General features: G+C 43.2%; 4 protein-coding genes across 4 annotated transcripts; 1 reads left to right on the top strand and 3 right to left on the bottom strand.

The window, feature by feature from the left end:
* Positions 1–249: 249 nt before the first annotated feature.
* On the bottom strand, positions 250–4,842 carry LOC128456910 (uncharacterized). The gene is made up of 2 exons (XM_053441336.1): positions 4,381–4,842; positions 250–1,883 (listed from the first exon to the last, which is right to left on the bottom strand). The coding sequence occupies exons 1-2, from the start codon at positions 4,840–4,842 to the stop codon at positions 879–881; spliced, it is 1,467 nt and encodes a 488-aa protein (XP_053297311.1). The 3' UTR covers positions 250–878.
* A 2,936-nt stretch (positions 4,843–7,778) lies between these two features.
* LOC128457369 (claudin-4) lies at positions 7,779–8,336 on the bottom strand. Its single transcript, XM_053442032.1, has one exon. It carries the CDS (start codon positions 8,334–8,336, stop codon positions 7,779–7,781), a length of 558 nt encoding a protein of 185 aa, XP_053298007.1.
* Positions 8,337–10,561: 2,225 nt separating this feature from the next.
* Positions 10,562–18,388, bottom strand: LOC128457368 (uncharacterized). The gene is made up of 4 exons (XM_053442030.1): positions 17,788–18,388; positions 15,494–16,061; positions 13,174–13,262; positions 10,562–11,303 (listed from the first exon to the last, which is right to left on the bottom strand). The coding sequence occupies exons 1-4, from the start codon at positions 18,261–18,263 to the stop codon at positions 10,562–10,564; spliced, it is 1,875 nt and encodes a 624-aa protein (XP_053298005.1). The 5' UTR covers positions 18,264–18,388.
* On the top strand, positions 12,946–13,578 carry cldn29 (claudin 29). The gene has a single exon (XM_053441339.1). It carries the CDS (start codon positions 12,946–12,948, stop codon positions 13,576–13,578), a length of 633 nt encoding a protein of 210 aa, XP_053297314.1.
* Positions 18,389–23,349: the final 4,961 nt, after the last annotated feature.

Raw genomic sequence — 23,349 nt, 5'->3', positions numbered from 1 at the left:
AGCGTTGGATTATGACTCAATGGTGATGCTGCTACATCTTCTCACTGAAACCTATGTTCAATTCTTTTCAAACACATGGTTCCCTCCCTCCTCCAACACTTCACAGCTCCTCTGTGAGCGCACTCTCTGTCAAACCTGTTAGTCCTGTGGGTTTAAATAGCCAGGAAGTGGACTGAGAGTCCAGAGGGGGATCTGTAATGTTTGCAGATACTAGTAGTTAAAAATAAAAAGGGCTGTGAGTCAACCTGATCACGTTGCAGTCGTTTATTGGCAAGTAAAAGTACAAATAAAACATAAAATTACATTTCACACCAAAAAGTTTCACATCTAAATCTTTAGAAAAAAAACTCACATGAATAATAACAATTTTATCGCCTGAAACTAAACTTCATTTGTAACAAGTGGAGTCTGTCATCGAGGGGTCGCTCATCAACTGAGCACAGACATCGATTGCTGCTTCCTTGATAGTTTTGCATTCAGGCTGCGTCAGGTCAAACAAACAAACAAACTAAATGTCTGAGTAAAAAACATTTATACAGATGGATTTATCTTCTTCAAGTGCGTTTAAGGAGTGAGATAAAATCTGTTAACTTTTCAAACTTCACACGTAAACATCCATGACGGTGACTTTAAATTCACGAAGCTTGTTTTTCTAACAATAAGACAAATGTAACTTCACACACGCTTGTTTTAGTTCAGGTTTAGAGGAGGTGACCTGCTCTCCAGCACTTTCCCCTTTTTTCACTTCAATCAAAACAACATGATGAAGGACAAACACTATTCTATCTCATCTAACGTCAGTGTCACAGGTGAACATCTAAATCACTCTTAGTAAAGATACTATAGTTGCATTGTGTATGAATGTATTTCAGTTCATATTATAGGTATGTTCTTGCTGGATTTGAGGATTCATCCGGATTTTCACTCTTTGCCGATAAAGTCTCGTCCAGTTCGGCTCGTTTCAGCTGAGACTTGGTCGACAGCGCCTCGCTCTCTTCAGATTTTGTCGACTCCGGCCTCTTCATCTGAGATTTGGTTGATGGCGCCCAGGATCTTTCGGACTCGTTCCTGGAGCCATGCTCTGGCCCGTCTTCCCAGGGAGGCCTCTTGTGCAGCTGAGACTTTGTGGACGTCCCCTCGGAGCTTTGGGAGCGGGGAAACGCTGCTGCGACGGGCAGGGCCTTCTCCGACGGCCCCCGTGTTGGGCTGAGGACCCTGCTGGACCCGTTGGAGGAGCGGACCACCAGGTAGCGGACTGAGGGGCTCTTGTCTGTCTCACTGGGTTTGAGGGGGCACGCTGAGCTGATGAACAAACCCCCTCCCAGAATGAGCAGGACGGACGCCCCCCAGCCGATGTAGATACAGGCTCCAATCTCCCGCCGCTGAGCATCATTGGAGGCGCTGTAGAACTTCTTGACCACGGCCCCAGCTGCCCAAGACGTGGGAATCAAACACAGAAGCCCTGTGGCGATCAACACTCCCCCTGCCCCCAAGGCCACCTTGCCCTTAATGCCGCCATCTTCCTCATCCAGGAAGCGAGTGCACTTCCCCCCAATGAAGGCCAGTAGGAGGCCTGCACCGCCTGTGACGATGGCGAGGACGGTGAGGGCCCGGGCGGCTTGCAGGTCACCGCTGAGAGCGAGGAGGGAGTCGTACGGCTTGCACGACATCTGCCCCGTGCTCTGGACCACACAGGTCATCCAGATGCCCTCCCAGATGGTCTGGGAGGTGACTATGGTGCTGCCCACGAAGGCGGTGACCCTCCACATGGGCAGTAAGCAGCTGATGATGACCCCCGCCCAACCCAGGAGGCAGAGGGTGGCGGCCAGCAGCTGCATCCCCGTGGAAGCCATGGTGCTGAGGAGGAGGGAAGATCTCTGGAGCTGCTGGAGAAATATTCCTCACAGATGTTTTGACTCGTGCTTCCACCCCCGGTCTCTCTGGTCACTTCTCCTCTCTCTCGTATCTCCCTCTGAGTTTCTCTTTGTCAACCTGTGATGTGGCAGTTTTCATTTGCCTCCATGTCCCCGTCTCTCTGACTCTTTCTCTTGTCGGCCTAGTGTCCACCAGCGTTAACTTGACACCAGGTGTGTCTCAGTCCTGCCTCGGTTCATTTGTTTACACTCTACTGTCCCTCCCCCCTTCACATCCCTGACTACTGTCCTCTCCTCCCCCTCTCCGCCGCTCCCTCCTCTCCCTCCTCTCTTTATTTTCCTACCTGAGAATGCTCTGCCTCTTCTGTCACCTGAGCGGCTGCCTGCGTGCTTCTGGCTACAGGTGTGGATGCACCACCTAGACTACAGGGACGAGGAAGGGGAGGAGGTTGTCAGACAAAAAAAGGAGGAGGGCGCGAGCTGAGAGGCCGTGGCATCATCTCCTCCCCCCCGCCCTTGTTACCTTTGTTTCAACAGATTATTTCAGGACAAAGCAGGAGGAACAATAACAAAGAACTTTACACATGTTTATATGTTTCGCTCTCGTGTCTTGATCCCGTCACAGACCACCTCTCTGCTGAAACGCTCAACTGAGCCAAAAGTAATAATGAGAGTTGTCATTTGTTCCAAAGATGAATAAACGTGAGCTCAGCACTCAGTGTGTGTGTTTGTGTGTGTCTGTGTGTCTGTGTGTGTGTGTGTGTGTGTGTGTGTGTGTGTGTGTGTGTGTGTGTGTGTGTGTGTGTGTGTGTGTGTGTGTGTGTGTGTGTGTGTGTGTGTGTGTGGAATGTGTTTCTGTAACAAAATAAAGGAGAGAAATGTAGAACACAATAAACCAGTTTCATTCTAGCAGCATCCACAGTGCAGAAAAACCTGTTTCAAACATGCAAAACCCTCGCCCCACTCACACAAAAAAGCACACAAACACACGCACTTACACACACGCACGCACACATTTACAAACCTTAATCAGGCTAAAAATAATCTTTAATCTCGCCATCCTTGTAGCTTCGGGGGAAAGTTTTTGGTGTCATTCTTTTTCTATTTTACGCATTACATAAAACAAATATGTTGGCCTGATAGCGGGATATACGAAAATATCATTATATTATTATTATTATTATTATTATTATTAATATTATTATTAGTAGTAGTAGTATTATTAATGTTATTATAGTCAACCTACAACCACAAAGAGTCTTTTAATAAGTCTTTAATATATGTTTTATTATTTTCACATGAATTAAATTATAACTTCTCAAAAAAGCATATTTTTCCATCTTGTATTTTTATCTTTATTTTATTTGTTTTTTAATTTATTTTCATTTCCAACCTTCACTTGTGTTTTTCTAAAATAGTTGTTTGCCTAAAATTGTAAATAACACATCAATAAACATTTAAAACCAATCAAAGCCGCTTTACTTTGTAATGAAATATTTATTAAACTTGAACACAAAAATATGATGACTTCAAGTAGGGTGTTACATTTCTGTCTGGAAAATGGATTTTAGTCTGTTAGATATAAATAAGAGGGAATAATACATATACACAAACACTGTTTATCATTCAGAGTGACAGTTATCTGGAGCACAGGTTCCTCAGCAGGAAGAACACGATGTCACACAGCCCGTTAGTACGGATTCTTCCAAGTACACTTGAAAAACCTGATTCTTGGCATTTGTCACTATAACTGTTCCTCTCACTGGGAAACGTAATCTCTGATGCGTCTTCAAGATGATCTACAACAGTACAACAATTCACATGACAACAGCACACAAACAAAATTTGAAGAAAACGCCAGAAAACAACGTGAATCTGTCTCCTCATCATCAATAATGAGTTGGTTTGATGGAGGAAGAGGATCCAGGGTATCAGGCTGAGTAGCAGCACTGGAAGATTTCACATGTAAATACACAGTAATGCAGTATTTAACACACATGTTCTGAGCCTCACGTGTCACAGGGTACATGTAATGTGAGTATTTGGGACTGATAAACAAGATAAACCAAAAATAGTAAAGTTAATCTGTAAAGTAAATCTGTACGAAAATGTACCAAATAAACAGTAAAATAGAAAGACATTGAATAATCTCATATAGGAAATCAAAAACTACACATTTAACAGTATGCACAGTTTTTAAGAAGGTTTACTTTTTCTAGTCACATACTGCAAACGCTCCAAGCTCTGTTCTGAATGGTGGAACTTGGCTCTTCCTCGTGGGACAAACAGGAGGTGAAAGGTCCATTGATTCTCTGTTTTATCTCCTGCTGACGCTCTAGACGTAGGCCCTGCTGCTCTCCACAGAGCGAGCCTTGGCGTATTTCGCGTTGTACTCGTTTTCCTCTCTAGGGGGACAGGAGCTGCAGAGGAGGCCCCCACCCAAGAACAGCAGCCCTGCAGTGGCCCAGCCGACGTAGAGCGAGGCCCCCAGCTCCCTCCTCTGAGCGTCGATGAGGAGGGGGTTGTAGAAATCCTGAATGACGGTGTGCGCGGTCCAGCAGACGGGGATAAGCACCAGGACCCCAGCGATGAGGAAGAGGATCCCGGCAGCGATGGCCACTTTGCTCTTTACCATTTCCCCCGACACAAAGCTGGTGCACTTGCCCCCGACCACCGACAGAAGGATCCCAAAGACCCCGATGATGATGGCGAGGACGACCAGTGCTCTGGCAGCCTGCAGGTCTCGGGGCAAGGCCAGGAGGGAGTCATAGACCTTGCACTGCATCTGGCCTGTGCTCTGCGTCACACAGTTCATCCACAATCCTTCCCAGATCACCTGGGAAGTGACGATGTTGGCGCCAATGAACGCCGTTACTTTCCACGTGGGGAGAGCGCAGATGACGATGTTCCCTATGAAGCCGATGAAGGCCAAGGCCATACCCAGGTTCTGTCTTCCAGCAGACACCATGCTGAGGCTCCGTGGATCTCTCCAAACCGGCCGGAGCTGCAGAGAGACGGGGCCTACTCAGGAGTGAGGGAGCTGAAGGAGCAGTTTGTGGTATGTATTGTCCACTCAGAGGGGAGTTGGACTGCAGCCCACTTACGGGTTTTCTTTACAGTCCAGAGGAGGAGTTTGGTGGCGCGGCCTCTGAGCTGAAACTGGTTTGTGAAGACATCTCGCCAGACCAGAATGCTTCACAACTGCAGAGTTTCACAGACACACACAGGAAGAAAAAACTCTTTATCGTACAAACATGGTTCTTCTGTTAAATCTAAAAAAGTCTTATCACTGAGGGTATTTGCTTGGATGGCACTAATTAAATGAAGTACTCATTTTCTACTTTATACTGAATCACTTCGGAAGAAAATCCATCCAGTCGTGATTGATTATTTCACTCAGCCTCTGGAATAAGTTGTCGGCTTCTTTCCCATCCCAGGCCAACTTTGAATTTTTTATAAATACTTTCTAGGTGCAAAGATAAATGTATCAATGTTTAAATTAATCCTTTTATCTCAGACACTCTCTTTTCTCAGGAATCTTTCAAATATTGTTATTTCGATGTTCCACCTTCACAATATTCACTTTGGCTTCTTTCTCTTGAATAAGCCCGTCCTCTCGTCTCATGTCCCTGATGTGTTTGACAGATTAAAGTTCCCTGCTCAGACCCTGATTGTGTCCCCAGAGGCTGATTATACAGCTCTACCCATCACACTCTGAGCTGTGTTCAGGGGGTTAAAGTCTCACACTCGAGTTATGAGCTCTCACTCCCACTCGGTGCACGAGTAAATATCCTGGGGCTGTTTGATCTCATGACATCAAACATGACAGCTGCTGTGTGGTGCAGGAGGAAGGTTGGGATCTACAGGGGGAGGAGGCCAAGACGGTTTGTCCGTTTGAGATGTTTGCTTGTGACTGAAACCAGGATCAGGATGTCACAGAGAGCGACTCCCAGCGGGAGAGCAACTGGAAACACAAAGATTTTTCTACAGAAAGCTGCAGACTCAGAAATCTGTCACGAGCTGTATTTAAAAGTTTTGAATGTATAGATAAGTTGAAGTCACAAATTCATAATGAAAATGCGTCCCTTCGTGTATAATGTTTGTTTATAGAGGTTGTCGTATATTCAGCTCTAACATGGTGATATATACCATGAGGATATGTTAGATGTTGTATGTTATAAACTTAGCTACAGGAACTTTCAAACAATGGCAAGATACCGTTCGCAGGAAGTGTTACTCCAGATGTTGGGGCCATTTGCCCCATCCTTGGAATGATCTTTGACCTATTGTATAGTATCTGACATGCTAAGGGAGGAGCAAAGATTAAGTGGTTGACTTCAACTTGAAGTTACTAAAAACATGTCCAAATTTTGACATAGACCCTATGTGCTACGTCATTTTATCTATAGTTCTGTGGTAAACAACTCCTCTTTAAAAGGGCTTGCCTGGCGGAGAGCGAGCCAGATTTTCACTATCTGGCCTTTGTGATTTCTCCGGGCATACCATGGTGTCCGTCTGACTTGTATACTCTTGTGTAATAAATATTATACTTGTAAGTACTGGGTCCGCTGAGAATTCATTCAACACCGACCTCGACAAGACTCTTCTGCTTCAAAAATACTACAAGGTCTAGGATGTTATTGGTAGAAAAAGAATGAAACCATCGCCTTGTAACCTGACGAGTCACTATCAGTGTCTTTATCCGTCAGAAATGTTCAAATCTCACACACAGACTCACACACACACACGCACGCACACACACATATGTCCTCTGTTTTCAGAGGATTATTTTTTCCTTAGTTTTCCTTGCATTTGTTCGGTGCAAGTGAAAACATGGTTTGGGTCTCTGACCATTGAGGCCAAACAACCACATTCACACAAATCAAAAGTGGAAAAATTACTTTGAATGTGCAACTGCTTTAAGAAACTTTATCAAGGGCCCGAAAGTTTTAGATTGCATGTGGTAATATCATGTCATTTCATCTTAGTCAAAAAGAAAAGTCAATTTATAACCTAATTTAAAGGTTCAGTGTGTAGAATTTAGTGACATCTGGTGGTGAAGTTGCGTGTTGCACCTGAATACCCCTCACCTCACTAATTTCCAGATACACAATACGTAAAGGTTTTTCTTTATGTCACTGATACATTGTTTTGTTTCCACCATCAAAAGAGGATTGTAATTCTCCTTCACATTGAACTATTAGAGATCTGCCTGCTCCGCCTCCGACTTTAACAATCCACACTTACACAGCAGCAGAGCAACAACTAATTAAATATCCGCAGTGAATTATTACTTTTGATATTCTTGGTAGGTTGTTAGACAAAAGAACTATGTGATTGCATTTCTCTTTTTGAGGTCCTGTTTAAACAAGTACTTTGGTTAAATTCAAAGTTGTGTTTTGTTATGACATCACACGACATAAAGTTGAACAAGGATATGCAAAAGTGAACTGAACAAAGGTGTGTATTCAAACACCTCAGAGCCAGATCCATATCAGGTTTTTCAGGCTTTTATACATATTAAAATGACCAACACATTTTTCTCTCACTTCCATTTTATCATCTGTTTAAAAATACAAATATACAAAATAATACAAAGATATAAACCTGTGTGTGGGAGTGTGTAAAAAGTGACTATTCTTGCAGCATTCATTTGTGCAAAATAAACAAGTCACATAAACTCATATAGCTGAGCTGATCAGTTTCTACAGTGTCACATTATACAACTATTAGCTTAACTAGACTTTTTCCTTCAACGTAAACCAACACATTTATTATTTTACACCAATTTCTAAACTTAAGGTTGAAAATTTTAAAACTCAAACAATGTCCATCACAGTGAACACAGCACTGTACATGTTTACAGTGTGTATTTGATCATGTTCTTCATTCTTCTCCTCTTCCTCAGCACCTGTAGGTGCTGCACAATATTCCTCCTCCAATGACGAGCAGAGCTCCAGACACCCAGCCCACATATATGGAGGCCCCGAGCTCCCCCCTCCTCTCAGTGGTGGCCAGTGGGTTGTAGAAACCTGTGATGATGCTGTGGGCCGTCCAGCTGACAGGGATCAGACACAGGAGACCAGCTATTATGAAGACCACACCCCCAGACGTGCCGATGTTGGCTTTGTTCCGCCAGTCGTCACGAAAGAAGTTGGTGCAGCTCGCCCCGACCACGGTGAGCCCAATGGCCGCCACGCTGACAGCGATGGACACACAGATCAGAGCCCTGGAGGCCTGCAGTCCCTGTGGTAGAGCCAGAACCGAGTCATAAGCTTTACACTGCAGGTGTCCGGTGCTCTGGATCACACAGTTCATCCACAAACCTTCCCAGAAGACCTGAGCGGTGACGATGTTCGCTCCCACAAAGGCTGTCACCTTCCACATGGGCAGGCAGCAGATGAGGATGGTGCCCAGGAAGCCGATGATTGCCAAACAAAAACCAACAAGCTGTGTGCGCATGTTGCCAGAAAACAAATCCAAGGCATGAATTTGAAGTTAACCACAATGTCAAAGACACCAACAAAACAAACCCACAGCGGAGCAGTTCAGTCGAGCAGTAAATCCTTTGGACCGAAAGTTTTCCCTCGGTTGTAAAAGCAGCTGGTTGTGTTTTGCTGTTTTGCGCTGCAGGTATGAGGTGGAAGAGAAACAGGGAGGGGACTGGTTAGTTTGCAGATCAGGTTTCCTGCTTGTCCTGATTACAGCTCACTCTGAATGAACAGGAGACGAAAGCTGTTAACAAAAGCCATCATGTGAGAAGAACGGCTTTGTGATCCAGAGCTGAAGGCTTCGGGTTTTTTACTTTCAATCGACTGAAACTAACATTTTAACCATTCAACGTCAAACAGTTTCTGTATAAAGCATCTTAACTGTAAGAAAGCACTGAGTGGTGGTAAGTTTACTATGGGATCAAATGAGGGTTTGTGTGTGCTTATAAAAAAAGTTATGTAGGTGTAGAAATATCTTTTGTATGTGTAAGAGATTTGTAGTTGTGTAAATATTCTGTACTTATGTAAACATTTTTTAAATTTTAGGAATTTTTGTGTATGCTTTACAGTTTTACAGCTATATTTACAATTTGTAGCTGTACAATTATATTGTTGATGCATGAATAAAGATATGTAGCTCAAGAAATATTTTGTAAATGTATAAAAACTTTTTTGAGCTATAGAGATATTTTGTACACGTTATATTTTGTGTAATTCAAACGCATGCAGGAACAAATTCAACAGTGATGTTTCACAAAGTGAAGGACAGCTACAATCCTCTGGCTTAGTCGAGCCAATCAGCACGTAGCCACATGAACTCAGATTTCAAACTGTCCTATCAGGGGGAAGAGGACCCACCTGAGACCCAACCTAGGTGATGACCTAACGTTAGCCTAGCCATCATGCTAACCAGTGCTACAAGGTTAACCAGGCAAGGAGAGACACTCATTACAAACCATTTAGCTCAGCCCTCGGCCCTACAGCTCATGTTGTGCAGCTATTGGAAGAAAGTTAATAAAGCTAAACTCTGCCTAAAGCAAAGATTATTAGTAACACCAGCATTTAGCAGTGTCAACTTTTATAATTAGGTCCCAACCTTTTATGCTTTAACTGTGCGATGCAGTTTTGTTATCAAACCCTGATTATACAGAGAGAAACTGGAGTAATAGATGTTGTCTGTTCTGTAAATATAAAGCCAGGAGCTGGTTAGCTTAGCCTAAAGACGGGACGTTAACAATTCCCTTAATGAAATGTTCTTCGTTTAGAACGTAAGGTTCCCATGTTTAGGTTCATACAACTCACCAGAAAGAAAATTGTTTAGGCCGTGTCTGCTCGACCCAAAGCTGCTCCTGTCGGGATCGTCCCTCAAACATGAGCTTTATCTGCAACTCCTCACTAAAACTGTTTAAAGTGTCCATATTAGGCCATATTTATTTTAGAAAGTACCATTCCTCTCCACCTTGTGTTTTACCAGGTTTCTCATTTCCTCTACTCTTGAAATGCTTTAGCACCGAGCCATTTTCTAAGTGTTTTTATGTAGCAAGCTGCATTATCAGTCAGATCTTCAGTAAATCATGCTAGTTCAAGTTAAGGATTTGTAGAGTTGCAGAAATTGGTCTCTCCCACAGACATTTAGGCAAAGAGAAAAGTGGTGGATTCAGTTTAGCCATAACACACACCAGTGGCCAAGGGATGAAATTTGTGCAATGTGACTTAAAGTGTCATTAAATGGGACATAATGCCCTCAAGGTCTAAAATTAAACATTTTAAAGTAAAGGACTTTCAGCAAGTTAGAAATTATAAATGTACTTGTCACTAGATTCCAGCCTAGTCACTTATAAATCAAGCATGTAGAAAGTTTCACAGCTCCTGGCCTAACTTTTGAGAAGTAGTTAAATAAATCCTGGATTAAAAGTTGCTGAATCAGTCACACCCCAAATAAGCTGCTTAAAAATCAAGAGACCATTAACCTTCTTAAACTGGATGAGGCCGATTCACCCCAAGAAGAGTCAAGGCCAATCCACCATTTGTCAACCACCACGCAAACAAGAACCTTGGGGTCATGAGAACTTTTATTAAAATAGAGCAGTAAAAACACAATAAAAAAAGTTAACACTTAAAAAACAAGCAAATTTACTTCAAATAGTCCAGTCTCCTGGTGGAAACAAGTGCAGAGCTGAATTTCCTGCAGTCATCTCAAACGTAGGCTCCTCCACTAGCTGCTGAGCGCGGGGCTGAGTATTTCGCAGAGTATCTGTCGTCCTTGCGCTTTGGACACTGACAGCACAGAAGTGCCCCCCCAATGAGAAGGAGTCCAGCAGATCCCCAGCCGATGAACAGCGACGCTCCCAGCTCCCTCCTCTGCGCGTCATTCATAATGGGGTTGTAGAAGTTCCTGATGACCTCGTTGGCAGACCACGACACAGGGATCAGGCACAGGGCACCGCCGACGATGAAGAACACCCCCGCAGTGATGGCCACCCTGCTCTTGGCAATCTCGTCCTCTAGGCAGTTGGTGCACTTTCCGCCTGCGATGGAGAGCAGGAGTCCCATGAGGGAGATCAGGATGGAGATGACGATCAGGGCCCGGGCGGCCTGCAGGTCTCGGGGCAGGGCCAGCATGGAGTCGTAGACCTTGCACTGCATCTGGCCGGTGCTCTGCTTCACACAGTTCATCCAGAGGCCCTCCCAGAAGACCTGCGCGGTCACGATGTTGTTCCCGATGAAGGCCGACACCTTCCACATCGGCAGGGCGCAGATGACGATGGTTCCCAGAAACCCAATGGTCGCCAGGAACACGCCAAGGATCTCAAGACCTGCAGCTGCCATGTTAGTGTCAAGTTGTAAAGAAGCAGTATGGCAGCCGAGCAATGAAATACAAATGGTGGCTCCCCTCCTGCAGCTTTTATACCTGGTGTCCATGCTGTTCCCTGATTGGCTGTTCAAAATGATCCAAACTGAAAACACCTGTGGTGATCAAGGCTGCACCAATCACACACAGGTTGACGTTAAACTGAAGTTAAGGTTTGAGGGTTTTGCTTCTGTTCTGAACTATATTGTGATACTTTACAAATAGTAATGAATCAATTTTACTACATCTCTAAATTACCAATTCACATTCCTGTTTATTAATCAGAATTGGGTTTTATTGCGAGGCTTATTCTGTGGTTTATTTGTGCAAGTATAATTATTAAAAAAAGGAATAAAATAAAAATACAATAATTATTAATCTAAATGTATTTTCTTTCTTCACTCTTTAACTTATTTTGTTAACCCATATATGTTTTCAAAATATTTATTGATTAAAGTATTTTATTTTAATTCTTGAGTTGAATTGATATCAATTTATGTAAAACATGGAAACTGATGCATTTCCACCTGAACCATGTGAAGAGATGAGACATGAGAGGATGAAGTTTATTTTCACTTCAGGATTCTACATTTTACAACAACACATTAAACAACATTCTCCCTTTTCTCCACAATGAAGTTTCTGAAGGAGCTTTTTGTGACCACTACTGCTGCTGATGATGATGATCTCCTTATTTCAGTTTCCTTCACCAGAGCAGGAATCAAGCTGAGTGTCTCCACCTGTGGTAATTAGTCAGTGAGATCAGCTGTGTGTGTGTGTGTGTGTGTGTGTGTGTGTGTGCGTGAGTGAGAAGTGCATGCGTGCGTACTTGCGAAAGAGAGAGAGAGAGAGAGAGAATTTATCTTTAGATAAATTAAATTAGAAGTTCAAATCTTGAAGGGACACTCTTCATTGTATAGATGGAACATTTATTTTACAAAAATATCCCTTCAGTATTTGCACATTAAACATTAAATGAATAAGTTATATAACATAAAGAAGTCTAAAAGTTATAATATTTTATTGAACCATTTATCCATCTCTATAAGCTATTTCCTTTGACAATGCATTTCTTGTGTAGCTATATCTACACAAGAAATGCATTGTCACGTTTGGTTATAAATTTTAACAATGAATCCATTATTTTAAAACTGGGAGAAGTTTATCCTAGCTGTAAAGTTTACTAGTTATTCTAACAGTTACAGTAAAGATTAGCACTACATCCTGAATTCCCTCGTTTTTCCTACTTGCTCAGCTCCACAGTCTTTCTACACATTCTCTGACAACTACAGAAGTCGGCCTCTGACTGGAAATCCCTGTTCGACCGTCTGACATGATTTTATGAACCCATTATCGTGTGACCTGCCTTGTTTGCGAAGGACTTTGAAGTTAATGTTTTACAATAAATCTTCCTTTTCCATTATGTTAGATTTTCAACTTTTGCCTTTTGACTGAACCTCAGTATGAAAGCGTCTTCTCTTCCTCGGAGCTGTGCTGAGGCACCAGAGGGCCTCTTTGTTGCACAGAGACACCTCTGAACTCAAAGGCAGCCTGATGGATGTTCACACTGTATCTGAGCAATGGAGCCAGAGCCCACCCAGAGGAGGGGGCTTCTCAGGGGGCATCTGTGGATCATATAAAACTTCCCCACGGTCAGAGAGATTTTAGTTGCCAGCACGAGAAAAGAACTGTGACAGCGATTAAGAAGGGAACTCGAGCTGAAGCTGTAATGCCATCTTTAGGGTTGCAGATCCTGGGCGTCGGGCTGGCGGTGCTCGGATGGATAGGAAACATCCTCATCTGCATGCTGCCCCTGTGGAAGGTGTCCGCTTTCATCGGGAACAACATCGTGGTGGCTCAGACCATTTGGGAGGGCCTGTGGATGACCTGCGTGGTGCAGAGTACGGGCCAGATGCAGTGCAAGGTCTACGACTCCCTGCTGGCCCTGCCCCCTGACCTCCAGGCTGCCCGGGCCATGGTGGTCATCGCCATCCTCTTCTCGCTGTTTGGCATCCTGCTCTCCGTGGTTGGCGGGAAGTGCACCACCTGCGTCGGGGACAAATCAGCAAAAGCCAGGGTGGCCATCGCAGCGGGGGTTTTCTTCATCCTGAGCGGGGCTCTGTGTCTGGTGACCGTGTCTCTGCCTGCTAACACCGTCATTAAGGACTTCTACAACCCCTTGGTCCCCGATGCCCAGAGGAGAGAGCTGGGGGCTTGCTTGTACGTGGGCTGGGGAGCTTCAGGACTGTTGCTGGTCGGTGGCGCTCTGCTCTGCTGCCAGTGCCCGTCGGGTGGAGACCGCTACAGTGGAGCAAAGTACTCGCCGCCCAAATCCACGACGCCTGGGAAAGAATTTGTCTGAGCCGGCAGCTTCTGTCGAGAAGCGCCTGACTGTACATACAGTACAAACCTATTACTGTTAAAACGTTTGATTTGCATTTGTCATTAACTTCTTAAAACTAACAAACTGTGGCCTCTTGTTTCTGAGAGACTCAAAGGTATGAGCCATGTTAGATAAATGCATCATTGAGTTAAGACTGGAGTTCTGGAGTCACTGCTTTGTGTAATAGTTTTAATATTATTTCAGACTCTGCTGAAATAAAGCACTTCAGGAAAAAAACGAATGTGATCACCTTGTCAAATGTATTTTGTTTTTTACATTCATGTACTAAACTGTATTTTTTTGTCAGAAAAGTTTTTTTTAAATTATGCCTGATTTTATGGAATACAACGAAGTACATGTTCAGTCCAGTACTATGAGAAATAAAGCAAATTTGAGATACATCCCATGAATTATTATTTCTTATTTGACAGAGATACTTATCAGTAAATGTTTATACTCAAACCTACACTCAGCTTATAAAAGGATTCAATGCTTTGTTACTTTGTGGGTTTTTTACTTTAATTCTCGAGGTAAATCTGTGATTTGTGCTATTTTAACTCAATAAGTAAAATTGACTTGAATATATAAAGCAGTTAATTTCAGCTGCACCTGGACCAACAGCTAATCAAATATCTTTATAAATTTAATATTAACGGTGTCCATTCTTTGTGATTGGTGATTTTATTTTGATGCTTTACACTTCACATATTCAAATATTCTTTTACCAACAAACAAACGTAGTATATGTAGTATTGTTACTTTTACCAAAGTAAAGGCTCAGTGGTCAAAATGTAAAGAAAGACACAATGGAGGGAAAATTACAGTGGTGTATTGTTTTTTCTTTTCAGGCCGATTTCAACTGAAAATGTCTGTAGACAAAAAGAAACCCCTTTAACGAGGTTAAGGATATTTCATCTTGACAGGACTTGGCAGATGTTCTCTTTCTGGGCAAAGTGTAAATATCCATTCACCCCAAGGTGTAAGACAGTTCCTTAGCAACATGAGTCCGAGCATGTGCAGTGCTATGTTCTCTCAGGCAGTGACGTCCATTGGACTCACGGCACAAACTGTAAATAACTGTCCTGAGAGAAGGGCAGTAGATTACAGCGCGGCAAACATCTCAACCAAATACATTTAACTCCCACGGGTCCACTCCTCTGGATTCCTGAATGCCTTATCATGGTTAGTGAGAGGAGCAGTTTCAGTTGAGAGCAGGTGCAGAGGGAACAAGAGAAGGACGACATGAAGGGTGTGAATCAAAGACTCTTTATTTCTGACATTTAAAAGACAGGCAGAGATCTTTGTATCATTAAAAACAACATAACAAAGTTTTTCAAGTGAACATCGTCTCATATCAAAATGAACTTTTTTTTTATAGTAAATTCAAATTGTTGGGTTTTCACATCATCTCTGGGCAGCAAGTTGTGTAATAGTTGAAATGAATTTGTTAGATAAAGAACACGTCTGTATACATTACACATCTAGTGCATCAGTTCCTCAGTCTCAAAAGCAAAAGCAGGTATTGTGATATATTCATAATGAAGTATTGGATCAGAGAAATGTCACAAGTTTTCAGTCATTAAAGCTTAAAACAGACAGTGAAAAATAATATTTATGTATTTCCTCCTCGTGAAACCTGGGAATCAGCCATATAGTCATTCAGGCTTTTCTTGACAATATATAAAGTTTAGAGTGTTGTGTTAAATCAATTAATGAAATATTCAGTAAAGTTATAGAAGAAATCATGATTGTTCCAGTATAAACACAGTGAAATGTAATTTAGTTCCTTTTTACCACTTCGCTATTAGCCCAAACATTTCTAAGCACATACACGGTTGTTGGTAGATGTAGTTGGGGACCCCCTCTGCAGCCGCTGCAGCGGAAACACTCACACATAGTCCACGTTGGAAGCTACGGTTCTTGCAGGGGCGAACTTGGCAGGTATGTAGGGTCTCTCATCTCTTGGAGGGCAGTTGTTGCACAGCAGGCCCCCCCCCAGCAGCAGCAGCCCAGCAGAGCCCCAGCCGATATAAAGGCCGGCTCCGAGCTCCCTCCTCTGAGCCGCGATCACCAGCGGGTTATAAAAGTCCCTGATCACTGCGTGAGCTGACCACGACACCGGGATCATGACCAGCATGGCTGCTATGATGAAGACCACACCTGACACAATGCAGGCTTTGGCTTTGGCCACCTCGTTCTCCATGCAGTTTGTGCACTTCCCTCCAACCACGGACATGAGGACACCGAAAACGCCGACCATCACGGAGATGATCACCATGGCCCTGGCAGCCTGCAGGTCTTGCGGCAGGGCCAGCATGGAGTCGTACACCTTACACTGCATCTGGCCCGTGCTCTGCACCACGCAGGTCATCCACAGGCCTTCCCAGATCACCTGAGCCGTGACGATGTTGGCACCGACGAATGCAGTGACTCTCCACATGGGCAGGGCGCACGTGATGATGCTCCCCAGCCAGCCGATGAAGGCCAGCAGTACACCCATCAGCTGGAGGCCTTGAGAAGCCATGCTATGACCGCAAAGCCACAACCCAACTTCTACTCTTGAAAACTGGAAGAAAAAGAGGATGCTGTTACAAAAATGTCCACGACTTGAAGATGAATGGATTCTGACCGCATAAAATCACTGAAGGCTTTAAGGGTTCGGTCTCACACGCCGCTGCTTGAGGAAAGGTTTGCTGTGCTGTGATGCACTGAGGTCCAACTGTGAGATGATAGCAGCAGCCGCTGTGGTTCAAACTTTCAGGGAGGAGATTCTGAGCTCCGGTCAAAGGGAGAGGCCTGCTACCTGATATCCACAACCCTTGTTTTTCTCTGCTCATTGTTCCCACACATACAAGCTTTGTTACCTCAAGCAAGGCTTCAAGATTGGGAACAATGGCTCCAGATCCCACCTGTGCTCTCTCACAAGCACACACACACACACACACACACACACACACACACACACACACACACACACACACACACACACACACAAGAGAGAGAGAGAGCGGGACCCTATCATAAACCTTGAGCAAACAAAAACTCTGGGTTTGGGTCTTTGCAATGGAAATTGAAAAACAACTTTGTTTTTAGTTAGGTCTTTTTTCTCAGATATGGTTTGTACTTATGCATTTTAAGGGACATTATAATTTGGTCCACTAATGGAGTAAAGTTCTATCCCAAGAAGAAGAATTATTTTATTCACAATACGAGAAAATTAGTTAAAACCCTAATTCCAGATTCATGATTTTATCAAAGGGACGTGATTATTTCCTGGCATTTCAGTATTTTCTCTTCGCAAATGTTTTTTTTTTCCTCCTGTGAGTCCATGTTAAGTGCAAATACTTCTGCCTGTAGGCTCCCAGTTTAAACAAAGACCAGCCATCCTGCCTCTTTTTCTGCCACACCTAAACCTGATCTACAAGAAAGTTAAACAAAAGATGCTTCTCAAACGCCGCAAGGGTGAGGATCTTTGTTCTAGAATGTGAGAGGTGAACATATACGTCTCTGCAGGTGGAAGAAGTAGAAGTTATATTAAAACACAATAAATACCCACTTTAGGACCAATGAATTGAAAATTGAATTGAATAAATTGAGATGAACACAGCGGCCGTGTGAAAATAAGAAAGGAAGCGTGAGAGATCTCAGATTTGTAAACAAATATTTATTTACAGTATAACCATCACATCATGATTCTCATAGAAATATAAAAAACAACCCACACAAACATGGCAAAAAAGCGAGGATTTTCAGAATAAGGTTATAAAATATTTATACAAACAAGAAAATGTTTCTAAGGCCATACACACATACAATGAACTGTGTTAAAATATAAAACCGAGTTTCCTCTGTGGGTGTGGTTCCTTTCCTGCTTTTATTTTCCTTCAAACGTGCTCATGAGGAGTAACTTCTTGATCAAGAAACATCCTGAATGATCGACACTCACAACCCAGTAGCACCAGTGTTTTTGTCCCTTTATACAGTTCTCCAGTTTTTGGAAACCACTGATTTCTAGACCAGACTCAAACGTAGTCTTTCCCGGATGTCGGTGCTGAGGCATCAGATCTGGCAGCTTTGTACTTTGCAGTGTACCCTTCCTCCTTTTTGGGGCAGTTGGCGCACAGCATCCCCCCTCCAATCAGCATCAGAGCGGCCGCCCCCCATCCAATGTAGAGCGCAGCACCCAGCTCTCTCTTCTGGGCGCTGATCATTAGCGGGTTGTAGAAGTTTTGGATGATGGTGTGGGCCGTCCAGCACACAGGGATGAGGCAGAGGACCCCAGCTACAATGAACATGACCCCAGCGGCAATGCCCACCTTGACCTTGGATGTCGGATCAGCCACACAGTTGGTGCACTGCCCCCCGGCGACAGAGAGCAGGATGGCCAAGACTCCCACCACGATGGCGAGGATGGTCAGGGCCCTGGCAGCCTGGAGGTCGGAGCTGAGGGCCAGCATGGAGTCGTACACCTTACACTGCATCTGTCCTGTGCTCTGGTGCACACAGCTCATCCAAATACCTTCCCAGCTGGTCTGCGAAGTGACGATGTTGCTGCCAATGAAAGCGGTCACCTTCCACATGGGGAGAGCACACACAACGATGGCACCGATCCAGCCTATGAGCCCCAGGGCCGAGCCTAGAATTTGAAACCCGGCAGACACCATGGTTGATTTGTTCGGGCCTTGCAGTGACGTAAGCCTGTGGGTTGTTTGTCTTCTTTCTGCAGTGGAGCCTCCGGTCCGTCAGGTGAGTTTAGCTGAATGGGAGAGGAATCAGGGGAGAGCAGGTACATATTGGTGAGGAGGAGGGGCCGTGGAAGCAAACACTTCAGCGTCATCACTCCCTGTTCTTCAGGTCCAACCCCAAACTCAACAAACACATAACCTGTTTACCCTCCCCCCCAACCGTGTCATTCAAAGAATTCTTGTGAAACGGCTTTGCATGAAGCACCACACACACACACAGCAAAACACATCATTGAAACACCATACAAGCATCTTTTCCAAGAGAAGTTGATGATGACTTTTGTATTATCAAATTCCTTCATAATTCCCCCCCACGTCTCGAGTTTCACCTGCAGTAAATTGGAGGGTGGAGTCCTGATTGAGACGCTTTAAATGGTACCTCTGACGAAGACATCCCATTGACCAAATATGGTGTTGCGCTCAGAGTTGTCGCCTTATTAAAAAAAAAAACTATGACTAACATGCTCCAGACACCAAAATAGAAATCAAGACCAATTTGACTCATCCAAGTTACGTAGACATGTACCTTTGTGCTCTGTGACAAACACATCCTCAGATGGGTACCTGACTCCAAGGGTTCCTCTCTGGTTAAAGTCACGGAACAATGTCAGTTCAATGTCAATTAAGTTAAATCATCATATATCGTGCTTTAAGCCACAAACAGGCCGACTGGGCCATGTGCTTCCAAGACTCCAATGGAAAGTGAGGAAACCCAAGTGATTTAGTCTGGAGATGGCTTCAAGAATAATGCAACAAGCAGCCACAACCTCACAAAGGCTGGACAACTGACTTGAAGGCCTAATTGACTTATTCATTAGATCACAACTTAAAACATGACATAATTTAGTCACAAAGTGTGGTGGGTCTTTTTTCAGTCGTACTTAGCAGTCTGAAAGTCTGAATATGTGACACACTGCAGACGGGCAGTTTATGTTGAAATAACATTGATTATTCTCTTATAACAGCTGTAAGGAGATAACATTTTTGTGGACTCATGTCATAACTTTTAGGAGAAACATTGTCTTCACCTCCAATAACTCCTCAAATAGATGATTTGTTAATTTACTAACTTTTTATAGACAATGTCCTCTCGTTAAAATGTGTTCAGGGTATTATATATATATAAAACTTTATACATCATATATAAAACTGAGGCATTCAACGGTCTTCAGTCTACTCATGTGTACACAGGGGGAGGGGGGGGGGGGGGGAGCCTCGCTCACACACTGAGTCACATTCCTGCAATAAAGTGTTTCATTAAGGCGACAAAGCAGTGTGTGAGTCATGTGACCCCAGCTCTGATGTAACGCAGGTCGGTCAACAAGAAATCAGGCACGGTCACATGATCCACAAGTTCAAAGCCTTAAAACGTTTAATTTGGTTATTGTATTCCTGTAAGAAACAGGATTATGTTTCCCCCCCCAAAAAACAGAAATAAGCAGTAGATGTTTTTCTTCTGATGTTCCCTCTCTGTGTGTGAGTCCTGTGAATCGGACTGAAGCCTGATTGTGTGAACACACAGTCGGTGTTTTGTTCACAGGAGATCACAGGAAAACAGCGTGTACGGAATATTGGTGGCGTGGGGAAGGGTGACACGCAGGGGTCAGTGTGAGTGAAAGAGATGTGATAATAACACACATTTGACAGGTCTGGATTTTATAACCTCATCCCCTTGATATCAAATTAGATCTCTGGAGCTCCTCTCTCTGCTGTTCTGCCTTCGGCCCAGCGGGAGGCAGCAGCTGCTTCTCCGTGTGTCGGAATCGGCCCTGAGTTTCGCCGGGACGAGTCACTTCTGGGTTTGTGTGTGACTCACAGGGTGCAGAGATAGAGACTAATAAACCAGAAGGACATTTTAAATGTTATCTTTTGCTTTCTGTTTATAAACGCTTCACCATAGACGCCCCGTGATGGAGAAACTCATGTGTTTTTATACACAAAGAGAAAGAAGAATGTCTGTTGTGAAAGTGGGGCCTCCCCATGGACACAAGAGCGTTTAACAGCAGCTTTTAATGTTTCTATAAACCTCCACGCAGCCTTTAAACCCAAGGTTTTTAAACCATTTCAGTGGAGTGATACTGAATAAGTAACTAAGAGTCATCCTGTATCAACACTGACCCAATAAAAGCTTCCAGGAAAATCTGGGATTGTTCAAAAGATAGGAATGGGATCTTGACGTAGATGTATTTATGTGGTGCTTTAATTAAGATTAAGATGCATTTATCTGTCCCAAACACATGCACAGACTTGCACAGGCACACTCATGCAGGTAGGGAAATTTAACCTGTGCTTTTGACCCATCTGGTGCAGGACACACAGAGCAGTGAGAGACCATGTACGTCACCCGGGGAGCAGATGTTGGGGGAGTAAGGTGCCTTGCTCAGGGGCACTAGACAGGGTAGGGGGAATCCTATTGGATTTTTGGACAGATCAATCCAGGTTCGTCTTTTTGTTGTTTCTCCGTGGAGTCGAACCAGAGACCTTTTCTGCCCATAGTCCAAGTTTCTGCCACTAGTCCACCGCCTCTTCAGTATAAAACATTATACACACATATATTGTCTGAGAGACATTATAGTGTCACTAACTCATCTTGATTGACAGATTAAGAGCTTGATATCTTTAATATGATCCAAGAGGAGGAGCCTGAGTTTCTATGGATCATAGCATTATTTATTGTTTAAACTTCCTCCTCTCTCCATCTATTATTCTACATCCATCCATTCCTCTGTTAGCAGAAGAGAACATACAAACGTCTTATAAAACGGCGGGATTCTAACTAGGAACCTTCTTTCTGTGAGGCAACACAGTGCTAGAACCACTGCTCCACCGTGCCATATAGCATTTAGTTTGACAGGGTTCCAAAATGTCCAAGTAATTAACTGCTTAACGGAGTTTCATTATTATTTAGGTCTATTTAGACGGTACTATTGATTGGAATAAATTGTAGTTCACATCCAGTGTTGTAAATAGTACTTCAATAATTTTATATTGAATAAGAATCAAATTAATATTACGCTTTAATCAATAAATACAAGTATTAATAACTAAATGTTTTTTTAATGTTTAAAGTTGTTGTGTTTCACAGTTTAATTATTATGTTCTGGATCATGACAGATGGTAAAGGTGTATTCCAGTTTGTATGTAGGTTAGTATGATCAGTGTGTTGGCAGCGGGTTGCAAACTCCTGCACATATGTTATCTGAATTCCTCTTGGCAGAAGACCAAAGAGATAAACCTGTTATTCACTCAGTCGTACACCCTCAGATTTACAGTCCCCAGTGAGTGTTTCTATGCATGTGAGCATGAGGAAGAGATGTCACTATCACAGAGAGTAAACAACAGGTAAACGGATAATCGGGCTGAAACTCATACGTCAGCTCGTGTGACAGATTCTGAAAATGACGATGCAATACATAAGTGTATGGATCTTTCCTCGGCTGTGCAGTATTTGAGTCGCTCATCTAGTCGCCCTCCTTGGATGAACTGATAAGAAGATATTTGTAAAAGGTCAAGGTCACGTTAAAAAATGTTTGGTCACAGGAAATGTAACTAAATCTGTCTAATTGGATGAAATAACAGAAAAATGGCGTTCTATATCCAAAAGGTCAAAGGTCAACCTCAATGTGGCATCAGGATTAAAGGCTACAACTCAGAGGGGGAGATTGTGAATCCCACTTAGACAACGAGGAACGAGACACAATTCTCTTACAGTATTGTCACACTTTAAGGTCAGGATCCTCTGATGAGATCAAGGCAACAATGCATTATTTAAAGCAATCAGGCCAATATTCATGCAGCAGTACAGGATACAGCTTGATCAAGGTTACATTGTATGAGATTCAATCATAATCCATCAAAGGGGAAATTAACATGATCATATTGTGGTCAAAATGTTACATTTCCCGTACAGACCTTATTTTTGCATCGTGACTGTTCTACACACTCATGATACAGTAATCATGTATAAGTGAAAGTGGGCTCTCTCTTTTGCAACTGTCCTGATAAAATGAAATATTTATTATCTTCAGCGGACGAAACAGAGAGATCCAACACAGCTGAAAGTCAAATATCAAAGTTTAATTTGACAGCTGGCCAGGAATACGATGCAGAATGAGAGGCTGTACACGCTGTGTTTAGTTTATAAGATAATACGTTTGTGTTTTCACTTTATGCACCAAACTGGAGATCACACTGTAGAAGTGCTGCAAGAACTGAAACATCAAATAGTTATTGTTTAATAGTGCAAACAAAGAATTAGATAGCGTTGTGGTCAGATATGATTTGAGTTAGTATTAGATTGCTTGTTTCCTTCCTTAATACAAGCTAATCTCAATGAACTGACTTTATCTTATCGTGGTCACTGGGCTGGCCATTGTTCCTCAGACGTGTTTGAGTAATACTGAATAATATAATAATGATAACATTGATGTGATAATGAGAGCAGGTAGAGCAATGGCCCGAGCTCAAGAGGAGCCACACGTTAATGTGAGGCCTGTGTCTCAGAGCAAAACACTGGGTTCACTGAGCTCCACTGATAACAGGACATTCCTCACATTTTAGCTGGTTGTTGTATTCAGGTTTTATATTTACTCTGCCTGTGGAGCCTGGTTAATCAAAGACAGCGTTGTGTAAAGATGTCCTGAAAAGCACACGTATACTGTACTTCATGTCATAATTGATCCCGAGCATGAAAACCAAGAGGGAGTTTCAGTACGCAGTTAAAATAACTGCAGGTGATTCAAAGAGGCAACACGTCTATAAAGACATATTCTCCACATTTGTAGTTTGTCATTAACTCAGATTTTTACAGGACATTTCCTGCACGGCCCAGTGGAGGTGGAATGAGGAGATGGAATATTTCGACTATGAAAACATGACCAATCACAACAAAACAGAAATAAAACTGGAAACCAGAACCCCTCAAGGTTGATCTGTGCTGAATTCCTTGTTTTTCCTTCTCGTGTGTCCAGATCCACACACACACACACTTCTTTTTTGAATATAC

Source organism: Pleuronectes platessa, chromosome 15 (assembly GCF_947347685.1).
Source record: "Pleuronectes platessa chromosome 15, fPlePla1.1, whole genome shotgun sequence".
Classification (NCBI taxonomy): Eukaryota; Metazoa; Chordata; class Actinopteri; order Pleuronectiformes; family Pleuronectidae; genus Pleuronectes; species Pleuronectes platessa.
This window is presented reverse-complemented; position numbering and strand designations above follow the sequence as displayed.

Coding starts and splice junctions, on each gene's coding strand:
- LOC128456910 (XM_053441336.1), bottom strand. CDS start 4,842: ATGGTGTCTGCTGGAAGACAGAACCTGGGTATGGCCTTGGCCTTCATC. Junction 1,884..4,380: donor ACAACCCCCTCCTCATCGAC/GCTCAGAGGAGG, acceptor TTTCTCCAGCAG/CTCCAGAGATCTTCCCTCCT.
- LOC128457369 (XM_053442032.1), bottom strand. CDS start 8,336: ATGCGCACACAGCTTGTTGGTTTTTGTTTGGCAATCATCGGCTTCCTG.
- cldn29 (XM_053441339.1), top strand. CDS start 12,946: ATGCCATCTTTAGGGTTGCAGATCCTGGGCGTCGGGCTGGCGGTGCTC.
- LOC128457368 (XM_053442030.1), bottom strand. CDS start 18,263: ATGGTGTCTGCCGGGTTTCAAATTCTAGGCTCGGCCCTGGGGCTCATA. Junction 16,062..17,787: donor ATCAGCGCCCAGAAGAGAGA/GCTGGGTGCTGC, acceptor CTGGCTGGGGAG/CATCATCACGTGCGCCCTGC. Junction 13,263..15,493: donor TAGCTTCCAACGTGGACTAT/GTGTGAGTGTTT, acceptor TCCCCGACGCAG/GTGGTGCACTTCCCGCCAAC.